The 15,802-nt window shown below is 41.4% G+C and overlaps 1 protein-coding gene across 1 annotated transcript in view; it reads left to right on the forward strand.

The window, feature by feature from the left end:
• Positions 1-15,802, forward strand: part of CSMD2 (CUB and Sushi multiple domains 2) — a 735,331-nt gene that overhangs the window by 581,386 nt on the left and 138,143 nt on the right. The window contains exons 33-34 of the mRNA XM_032227842.1: positions 4,229-4,432; positions 7,920-8,044. Coding sequence (XP_032083733.1) covers positions 4,229-4,432; positions 7,920-8,044 — 329 coding nt within the window. The remainder of the gene's footprint in view (positions 1-4,228; positions 4,433-7,919; positions 8,045-15,802) is intronic.

Consider the following 15,802-nt stretch of genomic DNA (forward strand, 5'->3'; position numbering starts at 1 on the left):
TTCTGTGATTCCCATGTACTCCACATGAAATGACAGTGAGATCTTGTGCAAAGAAAGCAAAGTCAATGATGCTCAGCTCTAAACCTCTAAACAAGAAAGCACTTTGGCAAGTTCCAAATGTCAGCAACCACCCTAGTGACCATAGCTGCATTATTTGTTTGTTTTTTTCAAGTGGAAAATATCCAGAGACTGACACACACACACACACACACACACACACACACACAAACACACACACACACACACACACACACTTACTTTCCCTCCTAAATAAACTGCCTTTGTGAGTACATGCAATGTGCCTGCTTGGTTCCCCATCAAAAGCCCCTCTTGAAATGCTACTTTTAGATTCTTCAAACAAGCTTTACTTTTTCATAGATTTCTGTTCCCCGGGATGTTTTTCAAAGGCTTCAATAAGGAAACTCCTAATTAATGACACATCTGATGTGTGTGATGTTCTCCAGAGGGGATAAGAAAAAAAGGCACTTGAGAGTCCTTCTCCACAAGGACCTCAGCCTCAGAGTTGCCCCTTGGAAGTGTAGGGGAGTTTGATTTAGGGCAAAGTATGAGCCACCACAGAGAAACTCAGCTTGGATTTCTTTTGATGCTTTGTCTGCCTAATCAGAGATCCATTCAGTCCTCACTCAGCCTGTTTTGGAGAACCTATTTTGATAGCAATTTTTAATGATTTAACTAGACACTGAAGAAGTCAAATGAGAGTTTCTCTCTTCCCGCCTAAGTGTAATTGCAAGCCCCCACCCCTACGGTTCTTGCTGATTGCCTCTCTATAAAAAATCGCAATGCAAACAGGCATTTCCTACTTCTTATGCCTGACTTTCTTTTTAAAAAAATATTTTTATTGAACAGTTTTTTTAAAAAAGACTTTTTTTTTTTTTGCAATTTCCTTCTGTACAACATTTCCACTTTGGTATGCATCCATCGTAAATGCACTTCTACTCCTTTATTTCAGTTTCTCTTTGCCTATACATATGATACTATTATGTACGTTCCTTAATTTACAATCCTTAATTATGTAACATTTCCATTTATACATATTTGTTCATCTCTACCTATATATTGCTAATTTCTAACTCCTGCTTTCCTTAAGCTTTACACCTGTCCTCTAGCCATTTGTACCCCTGGTTCCATACCATATAATATTCTGTTTCCTCCTTTTCTTTTATTTCTTTTGTAAGTTTGTCTAACACTTTCATTATAACATTCTCCTCTGATGGTATATTATTATTCCTCAAATTTTGTGCCTGACTTCCTTAAGCTCACATCAGATTCATCTCAATGTCATCCAACTGGTTTTCCCATTCTTTACAATGCACAGGACAGGTATCACTTTGGCTTGAGCATACAGATACTCCCCAAATTACAACCATTCCTTTAGGTAGTGTTCAAGGTTATGACAGCACTGAAAAAAGTGACTTATGATCAGTCCTCACACGGGTGACCATTTCAGATCATATCCTGTGATCAAAATTTGGGCACCTGGCAACTGACATGTATTTATGATGTTTGCAGTGTCCTAGTATCACATGATTGCCATAACTAGCTTCCAACAAGCAAAGTCAATGGGAGGAAACCAAATTCACTTAATGGTTGCAGGATTCACTTACCAACTGCAGCAATTTGCTTAACAACCATGACAAAAAAGACTATGAAATTAGGTGTGACTCACTTAACAACTGCTTTGCTTAGCAAGGGAAATTGTGGCCCCAATTTTGGTTTTAAGTTGAAGACTACCTGTCTTCATTCAAGGTAGTGGTTGCAGAACAAAAAAACAATCCCTTGGTTTTTGATTTTGGAATAAGACAGTATCACGTGGACATGATCTCAGAAATCTCTAAGTGGACTGTATTATAGTGGAAGATAACACAGATTGGTTCAGATCTAGAAAGAACAAATTCAATTGTCTTTGCTTTTCTCTGCTTTTGTCTTAGAGTCACAAATGTTATCTGTCCTGAACTCAACCTATCTTCCGGCCAACAGAAATATTGGCCAAGGGGATTATTTTGTTTTTTGATTTGTTTTGTTTTTAAGTAACTGCATAGCAAACAACTGAAGGTAAAAACAGATTGTGCATCATTGTCTCTGCAAACAGCCAGAAATTGAGTCCAGCCAAGAAGTAACAGCAGTGGATTTTTTTTTTTTTTGAAAACCACTTATAAATAATAAAGCAGCAGCAAAGACACACTTCTTAGGTTGCTGATTTGAAAGGAAGGGAGTAAATGCTCCATAAGGCAACATCTACACTTGAGCACATATGTGTCACTGTGTCACCTGTCCACAAAGACTCTTTCATTAGATGCATCATTGGGTAATTATTGCCAGATCCGATTAATCCTGTGTTATGGCCATTCTGACCAAAGTGATACCTTTCTAAACCATCCTGTAATCTTTCTCTGGTTAATTGAGTGACACAGAAGACCCCATTCTACAATGAGTGAAAAGTTCACAAAATGCCTTCTTCTTGGCAAGAGATAAAAAAATGCACCCTAACCAACTGGGAGGTTGGGGGGAGGTAACATAGTTTTACTTGCAAGAAAATCACTATATTTACTAACTATAGGGAATTATATATGATGGAAGTTGCCTGGACCAGGAGTAGTTGTTTCCAAATGAATCTCAGTTTCTAAAACTACTTATGATTTCTAATTTATGTCCCTCTACACAAAAAACTAGGCCAAATAATATAAGAATGTGCTTGAAATTCTCCCTCTCTCTCTCTCTCCCTCTCTCTCTCTCTCTCTCACGCACACGCACTCATACACACACACACAAGTGTTCTCTCTGCAGCAACAGCATTAAACTAAAACCTTATTGACTACTGCAATTATGTTTTTTTTCTCTAAAAAAGAGTCCAATTTGGGAATCATATCACTCAAAACAGTACAAAATGCAGTTTTATCCTGAACTTGGGGTAAACTTTCAAAATGGGAATTTCATTCGGAGGTCAGAACAACTGAAATGCTTACTTTGAACTCTGAATATTTTCTCTGGAGAAACAAATGACTAAAGGGACCCAGGGATTTCTTACCCATCTATCCTTTCCATTGCCCCAAGCTTCAGCATCCCACCCCTTATCCACCTCATGGAGTTTTTTTGTGGCAAGATCAATCATTGTCTACTATCATCGGTGGCATAAGTGTGCAGTGAAATTGATGAATAGCAGTCAGGAAATAAAATAGACAAAGAGAGAATTTAATAAAATCTGGTAAAAAATATATTGGAACACTGCTATCATGTCTCCCCTACTCCTTCTTTTTAGTTTAATGAAAAGAAGGACTAGGGGAGATGTGATAGCAGTGTTCCAATATCTCAGGGGTTGCCACAAAGAAGAGGGAGTCAAACTATTATCCAAGGCATCTGAGGGCAGGACAAAAAGCAATGGGTGGAAACTAATCAAGGAGAGAAGCAATTTAGAACTGAGGAGAAATTTCCTGATAGTTAGAACAATTAATCAGTGGAACAGCTTGCCTCCAGAAGTTGTGAATGCCCCAACACTGGAAGTCTTTAAGAAGATGTTGGATAGCCATTTGTCTGAAACGGTATAAGGTTTCCTGCCTAGGCAGGGGGTTGGACTAGACGACTTCCAAGGTCCCTTCCAACTCTGATATTGTATATTGTATATATTGTATATTGGTCCTGGGAAGGAATTATTTCAGATACTATTTGCGTTATAGGTGATGGTCTAGCTGACTTCTAACTTTTAGCTCCTGTAGAAAAGCATCTGCTTACCAAGTCTATAATGTTCTTAATTTAAAACATAAATAAGCACAGGACTCTTTGTGACATTTACGTTCTCCATAGTGTCACTCTGGATAACTCTGGATTCTAAATTTCAGCTGCAGAAGGTCCTGATATTTATTTCTAGAATGGATTGATCCTCCGGAAAATATTCAGGAAAAAAGGAGAAATAAGGACAATCTCTTGGATATTGATATTAGCTTTGCTATTTAACATAGGATGCTCCCTGTATGTTGCCTCTGGGAGCTTTGCTGGAGGAGGAAGGAAAGGTCATGTTTCATTACCTTGCCTGGAAATAATGATAAACACAGGCTATACTATACAAGGATACTTTTGAAGTATATGTTTCATTCTTGATCTCTTACAGAAGGTTTATCTTAAGAGCTTGAAAGCCAAGCTCAATGAAGAAGCTTTCCATAGGGTTCAGTATCTATTTTGCTCCATGATGTTTTCCTTTCTCTGTCTTTTGAAGCGGTTCCACGAACCAGTGCCACCCAGTGCAGCTCCGTGCCAGAGCCCCGTTATGGGAGACGGATTGGCAGTAATTTCTCAGTGGGGGCTGTGATCCAGTTTGAGTGTAATGCTGGCTATGCCCTCAAAGGATCCCACAGCATTGAATGCTTGACGATGCCTGGAACTCTGGCCCAGTGGAACTCTTCGGTGCCTACTTGTCTTGGTATGTATCCGCCAAGGATAGGTCTAAATGGAATTCACAGCCAGTCATTCTGTGGCATGCTCATTTTCTTTTTTTATAACAGACTTTAGAACAGTGTTTCTCAACCTCAGCAGTCTTAAGATGTATGGACTTTGACTCCCAGTCCACACGTCTTAAATCTGCCCAGGTGAGAAACATTGCCTTAGAGCTATGACCCAACCCATGGGAGAAACTAAATAATTTTGTACCAGTAACATTGTACTGCAAACTAGGGCATACAAAATCTTTGCCAGAACAATTCTCAAATGCAGCTCGTCTGCCTGGAATCCACGCTGTATATCAAACATTAATACAATTGAGTGAGTCCAGAAGTATTTCACGAAAAGAGTATTCCACTTCTCTGCTCACAATAGAATTCCCTATGCCACCAGGCTTGAAATTTTGGGCTTGTACAACCTAGAACTAGGCCACCTACAGCCTGACCTACACAAAATTGTCTGCTGCAACGTCCTACCTGTCAATAACTACTTCAGCTTCAATTGCAATAATAATACATGGGCAAACAATAGATACAAACTCAAGATAAACTGCGCCAAACTCAATTGCAGAAAATATGACTTCAGCAACAGAGTGGTCAATGCCTGGAATGCACTACTTGACTCTGCTGTTACATCCTCAAACCCCCATATCTTTAACCTTAAACTGTCTGCCGTGGGACAAAAGAAAGAAAGAAAGAAAGAAAGAAAGAAAGAAAGAAAGAAAGAAAGAAAGAAAGAAAGAAAGAAAGAAAGAAAGAAACAAACAAACTTTGGTTGATCTTGAAAAAAGTTGAGCAGGATTGGCTATGGAATTCTGGGAGGTGAAGTGTACACATGTCTAGGTTGCCGAAGTTGAGAAACACTACTTTACGGCAAAGAAAAAGGAAAAGAAGGATTGAGCTGTTCTTTGTTTAGCGATCTGAGATTTTCCAAATCTATTTGGAACAGTAGAAATCCTTTCTAAAGGCTTCCATCATGAATTTATTATAATCACATATGTTCTCCAAATGATTGTTGTAATTATTCCTGTGTAACTTCTAATATGGGCATGTTTTGTTTTATATTTTATTTATTTATTTGATTTGTCAATTGTTTACAAGACAATAGGTATAAGAATAAACATGAGTATGAATGAAATGGGTATGAATAAATGGGGTTTTTAGGACAGGGATGGTAGGCATGTTGGTGCGCTTATGCACTCCCCCATTACGGACCTCTTAGGAATGGAGTGAAGCCAACAATAGACAGTTTAAGGTTGAAGTTCTGGGGATTTGAAGATGTAACAATAGAGTCAGGTAGTGCATTCCAGGCACTGACCACTCTGTTGCTGAAGTCGTATTTTCTGCAATCAAGTTTGGAGCAGTTTACGTTAAGTTTGTTTCTGTTGTGTGCTTTTGTGTTGTTGTGATGGAAGCAATATGCAAAGTTATTTGGTATTTGCAGAATTAGCTTTTCTGGCAATAAGTGTGCACATAAAAAAGCAGGCTTCTAACCTCTGTGGCTGCAGAGGTTTCCTCAGAAGGAATTAGAGGAACCCTCCTGATAGCTCAGAAATGTTGGGGTTGCTGGAGAAATGTTTCTTGTGAGTTCAGGGTCCTGATTCTTTTCTTTCCCCTCCTCAAGGCTAGCAGAAATTAAAATGCATGTTGCTAAATCCTGTTGCCAAATAAATTATGCAGGGGTAGAGCTCGTTTCATTTCAGATATAATTTGCATCTTTTATCTCGGGTACCGTTTCCTTTCTAGAGAAGCTTGTTTCAGGGGAGGACATGACTCGGTGTTGCTGGGGGAAATGGCTGAGGTTCTCCAGCAGGTGCAAATCATGTGTAGATGCTGCAGGAAAGGAACGGGGAATGTTCTTTCAACATGTCCTCCTTTTTTATATTGCATTCAAAGTCATCCAACAAAGATGCATGAAGAATTGGTGCACATCTCAGAGTCTGAACATTCTCTGTCTTTTGCTGCAGGATTTTCCTTGGGATGTACATCCTCCCTAAAGTTATTTATTTATTAAACAAATTAATATAGCTTCCCAAGCCACACACATATGACTCTGGATGGTTTAAAACATTTAAAAGATCGATCACATAATAAAAACCCATTAAAAACACCACCATGGCAATAACATTACAATCAAATCAGCCACTTAATCGGCTCCATTTATAGTACCCAGGCCAGAGGTGGTATTCAGCAGGTTCTGACCAGTTCTGGAGAACCAGTAGTGGAAATGTTGAGTAGTTCAGAGAACCAGCAAATAGCATCTCTGATTAGCCTCACCCCATCTATTCTCTGCCTCCCGAGTCCCATCTGATCGGGAGGAAATGGGGATTTTTCAGTAACCTTCTCCTGCCACGCCCACCAAGCCATGCCACGCCCACAGAACCAGTAGTAAAAAAAATTGAATCCCACCACTGACCCAGGCACATTGGCAAAACCATGTTTTTGAGAAAGCAAAGGATGGGGGGGCAACCATACCTTGGGGGGATAATATTCAATAAAGAAGGGCCTGCCACGAAGAAAGCTTTTCTTCTATTAGATGTACATTCCTAATCAATGGGGTGCATAACATGCAATACCTCCCCTTCTCTGTTACATTCAAACAATATAGGAGGAAAGTCATGTTAGTCTACAATAGCCAAAAATCTGAATGTCTGGAAGCATCTTTGTTGATCTTAATTGGTGCTACCATGCTTTTATCTCCAGACAAGGAAATGTCACTATAGCAAAAACAGTATTGATATGGAAGGTTGTCTTCTTCACCAGGCAAAGTGGAAAGGCAGGTGATGGTACCTGGGTTACCTGCAGAAGGAGGATCATGACACGAAGCAGCAATTGTTAGTCCAAAGAACAGTGTGTCTATGCATTTTCTATTGTGGGAAAATGGGAGGGGAGGATTGTATGGAATTAGATGATATGCAGCCATAACAAAATTCTTTCTAGAAAGCCAAAGTCATCCTTTGTCTCTGCACCTCTGCACCTGACCGGAACTGGAGGGGTGGAACTGGAGGCCTGGCAGTGGAATATTGGACCAAGTGATGGACTTGTGGATGTGGGGGCAAGATCTTGAACTTTCAACTGGGTGGGGAAAACTGGGAAGCTTTCAGATTTGGGTTTTCTCAGATGTGCCAATATGGCTCTCTTAATAAATTGGAACTTTGAGCAATACTTTGGCTTGGACTCTGATTTAATTCTGGATGCTATTTGGAATCCTGACACAATGATTATTTGTATGTGCAAAAGGTGCAGAGATGAGTGGGCATTAATGTGTTGTCTTTTGGCTTTTTTGAATACATGTCAATTTATGCAGCAACAATCAAAACCTGCTCTTAGGTTTTAGGGTGGAAGAGACTAGGCATCTTGGAGAATAATTGGATAATTATTCTGGGGATTAAAAATAGCTGCCATTGATCAGTAGAATGATTTCCGTCTCAAGGACTGTTGATGTAACATAGACTTTCTTGTCTATTTCAGTGCCTTGTGGTGGAAACTTAACAGAGCGAAAAGGCACCATTTTGTCCCCTGGATTCCCTGAGCCCTACTTGAACAGCCTCAACTGTGTGTGGAAAATAACTGTCCCTGAAGGAGCTGGAATACAGGTAAAGCATGGTTACGAAGAATGGCAAAGTTAACAAGCCAGCTCAGATTGGGAAGAAAGGACTCAAACTGTTGTGGCCTGCCAGCAGCCATCAGAGCCGGCAGCAGAGTTGGATAGTGAGGAGGTTGGGGAGGAACAGGGGCCAGCCCCGTGGGGGCTGAGGAAAGCTCAGATGAGGGCTCTGCATTGGAGGCAGAGAGGGAGCTAGACAGCAGGGAGGCAGAGGAACAGCTGGAGGCTGTTCCCAGTGTGTGCATGTACAGAACTGCCAGAAGACAAGAACTAAGAAAGCAGGATCGACTTAAGAGTAAAGCCACACCTTGGAGGTGATTGTCCCCTCCCATAGGAAACAAAAGAGAAACCAATGGGGAGTGGGCATTGCAGGGAACAATTTGTTCCTTCAGTCCTGTCAAGAGTTGAAAGATCTGTTTGTAACTATAAGAGACTCTGTGTCAAGTTTTGCCTTGCCCTGCATTTGGAAACTAGTTATTTGGCAGCTCGCCAAGTGAGATAAGGTTCATGTTGATAAACATTCCTCTGAAAGACAGCTTGCTAAGCCTTGCGGATTGTGAATGAAAGGAATTCACAGTCATATAAATAAAAGGGGTTTGGATGGGATCAAGACTCTGTTTCTTGCTGTTTAAGGAAGCCTGGGTAAGAACACAAACAAAGACTGCTCTTTCTTTCTTTCAGCTTGTAGCCTAACCAAGAAGTCAAGATGTTGGTCTTTCAATCTGCTTTTTCTTCCCTTTCAGACTAGTTATTAGTAAAGCTACTGTCCAAGATTTAATTCTGTATGAAAGCACTGATGTGGCAAGTGTCAAGGAGACTATTTATCTCATAGAAAACATCGTGGGTGGAGGGCTATGTCTATGGCAGCCAGAAAGTCGGAAAGGATCTGATAGCATCTTTTCAGGCTAATAGACATTTTGTTAAAGGGCAGGAGCTATGCAGCTCACTTCATCAGAGGCAAAATCTCATGGCGGCGTTCTTCTTTTGATGGTCCGGTTAGCTCAGGATTGAAGATGGAAATCAAAGAGCAAATTCTTTCTCTCTGACCAGGAGGTCTGTGCAGCAGTCTGCCATTTTTAAAGGCACTGATGAGCACTGCTGTACTCAGGTAATTGGGAGAATTGGAGGAACTTGTTGTGGCCCTCCAGCGGCCAGTAGAGCTGGCAGCAAATTTGGACAGTGAGGAGGTTGGGGAGGAATATGGGCCAGTCCTGGAGTCTGGGGAAGGCTAAGATGAGGGCTCTGCGTCGGAGGGAGAGAAGGGGTCAAGGCCATCTGGTAGTTATTTGCTGCCTCCAGAGCCTCCAGAGTCTGACATCAGTGAGGCAGAAGAACAACGGGAGCCTGTTCCCAGTGTGTGATGTGCAGAGTTGCCAGAAGGCAAGAACAATTAAGAAAATAGGGTCGACTCAGGAGTAAGGCATGGAGATGATTGGCCCCTCCCATAAGACATAAAAGAGGAGTGAACAGGACGTGAGCTTTTGCAGGAAGCAATTAGTTCATTTGATCTGTTCAAACTTTGAAAAGTTCTTGCTCTGCATTTAGGTCTCTGGCAGCCTTCCAAGGGAGATAAGGTGGGTGTTTATCAACATTCCCCTGAAAGACTGTGGCAACTCAAGCAGACATCTGTCGGAACCAGTGGTGGGTTGCAGGCAGTATGCCCTGGTACGGGCGTACCAGTGCCTGCCCAGAGCACTGGGTACCGTTCCGGTACAGTGCTACCTGCCCACCCGAGCTCCTTACCTGTATTTGAGGTCTTTGGTGCTTCTGCGCACGTGCACAGAGCACACAGCAGCTGCATGACACTCCGCCAAGGCGGAGGCATTGCAAGTGCGCGCTGCACTCATTCATGTGGTACACGCCAGGTTCTGTTGCAACTGTACTGGTTGCAACAGGATCCAGAACCCACCACTGGTTGGAATCTTCCTTCCTTCTGATTAGGTGGCCAAAGTATTTGAGTTTCCTTTTCAGAATCTGGTCTTCTAAAGAGCAGTCAGGGTCGATCTCCTCTAGGACTGACCAGTTGGCTCACCTTGCAGTCCAAGGGATTCACAGGAGTCTTCTCCAGCACCAGAGTTCAAAGGCCTCCATTCTTTGCCACTCAGTTTTCCTTATGGTCCAACCTTCACTTGGCTTTGCTTAGCAACAGAAACTCTGGTTCTGATTGTGGTCACAAGTCAAGGACTATGGATTTCTGCCCTGGGGAGACCGTTGGGCTTGATGATCTTCAAAGTCATTTCTTCCTCTTACCTTCCATCATTTTTTTGGTGGAAGAGTGCAGTATATTGTCTCTGAGCTATTTTATTTAACTACGCGCCATAGTGCTAGTGGACATCCAGGATTGCTAAACATGAAAGTCGATGCCTGAAGAAAAACACAGAACCTTCAGAAAGGTTTGTTTGAGATAAAAGCCACAAATACTTTCATCTCTGAAAGAAATGATCTGATAGCAGAAGTTTCCTTGCTCAGTGTCCTTTAGGACTCTACATACATAATTTGCTAGGTAATTAGGACAGTAAAAAAGCATCATCTGGAAATCTTCAGGTTGGAAAAAGTTGTTATAGAGAAAAAATTGGGATATATAACAACCCCTTTTATTAACACTTTCCTAGCTAAGGACTAAAAATTATTAACAACCTCAGATAAGCAGAGGATATCACTCTAATGGCAGAAAGTGAAAAGGAAGTATGGAGCCTCTTGATGTGAGTGAAGAAGGACAGTGCAAAAGTTGGCCTGAAACTCAACATTAAAAAAACTAAGATCATGCCATCCGGCACTTTCAATTCCTGGCAAATAGATGGGGAAGAAATGAAGATAGTGGCAGATTTTATTTTCCTGGGCTCAAAGATCACCGCAGATGGGATCTGCAGCAAAGGAATTAAAAGACGCTTGCTCCTGGGGAGGAAAGCTATGGCAAATCTAGATAGCATACTAAAAAGCAGAGACATCACCCTGCCAACACAAATGTGTATAGTCAAGGCTATCGTTTTCCCAGTTGCAATAGATGGCTGTGAAAGTTGGACCATAAGAAAGGCTGAGCACCAAAGAATGGAGGCCTTTGAACTCTGGTGCTGGAGAAGACTCCTGTGAGTCCCTTGGACTGCAAGGTGATCCAACCGGTCAGTCCCAGAAAAGGTCATCCCTGACTGCACTTTAGAAGGCGAGATCCTGAAGATGAAACTCAAATATTTTGGCCACTTGATGAAAAGGGAGGACTCACTGGAGAAGAGCCTAATGCTGGGAACAATTGAGGGCAAGAGAAGAAGGGAACAACAGAGAATGTGGCAGCTGGATGGAGTCACCAAAGGAGCAGGCGTGAGCTTAAATGGACTCCAGAGGATGGTAGAGGACAGAAAGGCCTGGAGGAACATTGTCCATGGAGTTGCAATGGGTCAGACATGACTTCACAACTAACAACAACAAGCTACAGTATGTAGTTCAAAGACAGTAGTATTACTAGCATTTTCTATGACATAAAACTTTTTAAAATGAAACTTATTTAGCTCTATATAAAGAGAGGTAACTGGCCTTTTAAAACCTGTGAAAAGTTTGCTAAAGGATATTAGTAGGAACAATTTGGTCTGATCCAACTCCAGGATACCAACTGCAATTGTTTGCAATATATATTTTAAGCCAGAAAGAGAGAGACTCCTGCTCTGCTTCATCCTGCTCTGCTTCAGTAGCCTAGCAAAAGAGAAGGAAGCAATTAGCATCATAATAGGACCATTTTGCAGCTTCCAAATTCACAAGGCGTATCCTTTTGCGAGTGCCAAAATTGATTAGCAGATCCATTTTTTTTTATTTTACTTAGTTTTGCTCTGGATTTGTTTGAGACTTATTTGCCTTGTTATTGGTATTTCTCACAGCATAGCATGGAAGAGAAAAGGGAAGATCATTTTAGTAGAACTGCTAAATGTATTGCAAAACATTTGACACTTGTGATATCAAGGCGATAATTTATTCCTTTCATTTGTTAATTTCAGTGGAGGTGGAGAAGGAGCTACTGGGAGAACCAGCCTGCTATTAATACATTTTTTGCTCTATTTTCTTGGAATGTAGTATCTAAATTAGGACGTCTTTAGAAGCTAATAGATCATATGAATTGAAGCTAAAATAATGATATTAACAAGAAGAAATATTTCAGGAAAATGTAGTGTCCACCCCCTCTTCTTGAGAAAAATATACTGTTTCCTTCTCTCTCCATGTTCTTTGGAACAATGCCATGCATGGCATTATGTCATCACAAATGAGATGTAGCTAAAGCAAGTTATGTCATTAGCATCATTAGCATGATGACATCATGGCATGGCATGTGTCCCTGAAGATGGCCACGACTTCATAAAAGGTTTCTGGAAAATTTAACAAAACCTTGCACCGGAATGCATAATCAAAGCTGCATTCCCGCAACACTTTACTTACTGAATTTCTACCTTTTCATATTAAACTAAACTGAATTAAGCAGTCTGGATTCATACAAGACCTTAAACCAGGGGAAAAAAAGAAACTATCTGAAGTTAATATTTATCTGGCTTTGTAACTGCTAGCTTTGCCACTGATCTGGTTAAACAGGTGTTGTCTGTGACCCAGCTTTGAAGAAAGTTGTTTGATTTGTTTGTACAGGGATGAAGTAGGTCCTTACATAACTGACGTGCATATTGCATGAACCATGATCCTGGTTCATGTGCTAGGATTCCCATAGAGCTGGGCAGAGATTTTGCAAACACATGAGCTGAGTCGACAGTTTAATATTGTTGGAAGAAATCTCCATCTGGGTTCAGTTCCAAGTGGGGAGAAAGACATTGGAAACATGGAGGCTGCTTGGAAAGATGGTTTCATGGTGGACAGCACCAAATGGTTTGAGGCCCTGGGCAATTGAGCACATGGAAGAGAGAGAGAGAGATTTATATCCTCTCTTGAGGCCCACCTTGGAGCTTCCTGTTCCTGGGTAAGGGTAGGTATTCTGATTGGTTGTCAGTCTCCCATGGGGCCTTGCAGGGGTAATTTTGTAGGTTTGAGATTTTTTTTTTTTGGAGATTTTATTAACATTTGTAGGCCGCCCTTTTCCCTGAGGGGACTCAGGGCGGCTCACATAAAATCAGGGAGGGGAAGTACAAACAGTGACATAGACACATATAATAAAAGTAATAAGCAACATACATTCATCATTCGGGAGGGGCAACTATCCATGTCCCCAGGCCTGACGGGCTAGCCAGTTCTTGAGGGCTGTGCGGAAGGCCTGGACGGTGGTGAGGGTACGAATCTCCACGGGGAGTTCGTTCCAAAGGGTCGGGGCTACTACTGAGAAGGCCCTCCTCCTTGTGGTTGCCAGCCGGCACTGGCTGGCCGATGGAATACGGAGGAGGCCCAAAGGTTGTCTTTTGAGTCCCAGGCTTGGGTGATGATGTAATGAAGGATTTATTCTGACCCAGACTTCCTTAGAAAGCAAGAAGCAAAGTCTTGGTCCCGACAAAACCTCTTTTATTTATACAACTGTGAATTCCTTTCATTCACAATCAGCAAAGCTTATCAAACAGTCTTTCAGAGAAATGTTTGTCCACACGCACCTTATCTTGTTAGGGGTGCCACCAGATAACTAGTGTCCAAACACAGAGCAAAACAAAACTTGGCAAAGAGTCTCTCACAAACAGAACTTTCCAGACCAATGAACGAATTGTTTCCTGCAAAAGCCCACTCCCTGTTCATTCCTCTTTTGTTTCCTATGGGAGGGGACAATCACCTCCAAGGTGTTAAGTCGACCCTGCTTTCTTAATTGTTCCTGTCTCCTGGCAGCTCTGCACATGCACACACTGGGAACAGCCTCCAGCTGTACATCTGCCTCCCTGCTGTCTAGCTCCCTCTCTGCCTCTGATGCAGAGCCCTCATCTGAGCTTTCCTCAGCCCTCAGGACTGGCCCATGTTCCTCCCAACCTCCTCACTGTCCGACTCTGCTGCCAGCTCCGCAGGCCACCAGCAGACCACAACAGGGCTTTGAGCAATTCCTATTATGGCTGAGGGCTAATCCTACATTTGTTGGACCTTAGGTGAGGGTATTTGCTTATGAAGTAGCCATCTCTTTATCCCTTAAGTGCTGACATCTGCTGTGGGCTATTAAAGCGGGTGAGGGCTATTAAGAGTGAGTCTGCTTCCTGCCTTGAAAAACATGTTTCTTCATTTCTCAACCAGGGAAATATAATATTCTGCCTTTTTAAATATTTCCTAGAATATTTCATTCTTCTAGGAGATGGTTGGGTGCTAATTTTTTACAGTATGCATAACTAAGGTGTAATTGGCTGCTTGTAACTCTCTATTGCTGTGAACATAACCAGAGTGTTTTAATAATGGCCACCTGAGCATATAACATCTGAATTGTATTAGACTTCCATCAATTTCTGTTTTGTATTCCAGGTTAATCCTGGCAAATCAGGTGAGCTGGTAAGAATGAAAGCATTCTTGGAAGTGGACTATAGGCTGTATCTAACCAAGGAGTTCACTTGCTAGGACATTTTGTATGAATTATTCATTTCCCAAGTAGCAATTCTCAGTAAATATACACTGCAGTTCCTAAAATCTTGCATATCATTTTAGAATTGAAATTTTAGAATTTCCCCCTCCATTCTTTCCTCCCCCCCAAAAAAAACCCTTCTGAAAAAGAAGTGAAGAATGAAAAGGAGAATAAAACCAACATTTAAGGTTCTCTTATATAGAAATCATTACAAGTTGGATAATTTTCTTTCTTTTCTTTTTCTTACTTTATATCAGTTTTTAAACTTCCTTTAGAAAAAAACTTGGCTATATAAACTGTTAATATATTATCAAACAAGTTGGATAATTATGTAGACTCTGGAGCAATTTGTAAAGGCTCTGTGGGGGTTATTAGCATTTTGTAGAGGTGAACTCTAAAAGGCTCTTGTGTTTCATTTATGTTTTGATTTAAAGTTTTCACAAAATGGCTTTAGGACAAATTAAGGAGGAAATCAACTGAAAATGTCAGAAACAGTTATTTATGGTCACCCTGCCAAACACACCACTTCCTTTTTTTCTATTGCCTTCAGTGAAAAACAAATTTTGCACTTCCATGGGATAAATTTCTCCCAAATGCCATCCTGGCTAAAGGGCAGATATCATAATTAAGTGGAAAATGTTTGATGTGGCTTGCCATTTTACTAAAAAGAATCCCCATTGCAAGAAGAAAGTGGGTATGATCAGGCTCAAAGATTAAGGATTTCACCTCTTAGACTGGCATTCTACAACAGAATTCCCTAACCAGCTTTCTCCGGGAAAAACATTTCCCAACTAGCATAACTGACATATTTCAGAGATTTGGATTGCACTGTGAGAGATTGGTTAGACTCTGCACTATAATTCTGAGGACCTTATTCACCAGACTTGAACCATATAGCAATAGCAATAGCAGTTAGACTTATATACCGCTTCATAGGGCTTTCAGCCCTCACTAAGCAGTTTATAGACTCAGCATATCGCCCCCACAGTCTGGGTCCTCATTTCACCCACCTCGGAAGGATGGAAGGCTGAGTCAACCTTGAGCTAGAGATTAGAACCGCTGAACTGCAGATAACAGTCAGCTGAAGTGGCCTGCAGTACTGCACCATAACCACTGTGCCACCTCGGCTCTCTATGTGATGGCAGGGAGTTTTCAGATGTATTCAAGGGCAGGATCTCAGTTGCCATGGGGTTAACAATGAAACTTGGAACCCCATGTTAATTAAAACTGAATCAAAGAGGCCTC

This window comes from Thamnophis elegans, chromosome 12 (genome assembly GCF_009769535.1).
Source record: "Thamnophis elegans isolate rThaEle1 chromosome 12, rThaEle1.pri, whole genome shotgun sequence".
NCBI classification, from domain to species: Eukaryota; Metazoa; Chordata; class Lepidosauria; order Squamata; family Colubridae; genus Thamnophis; species Thamnophis elegans.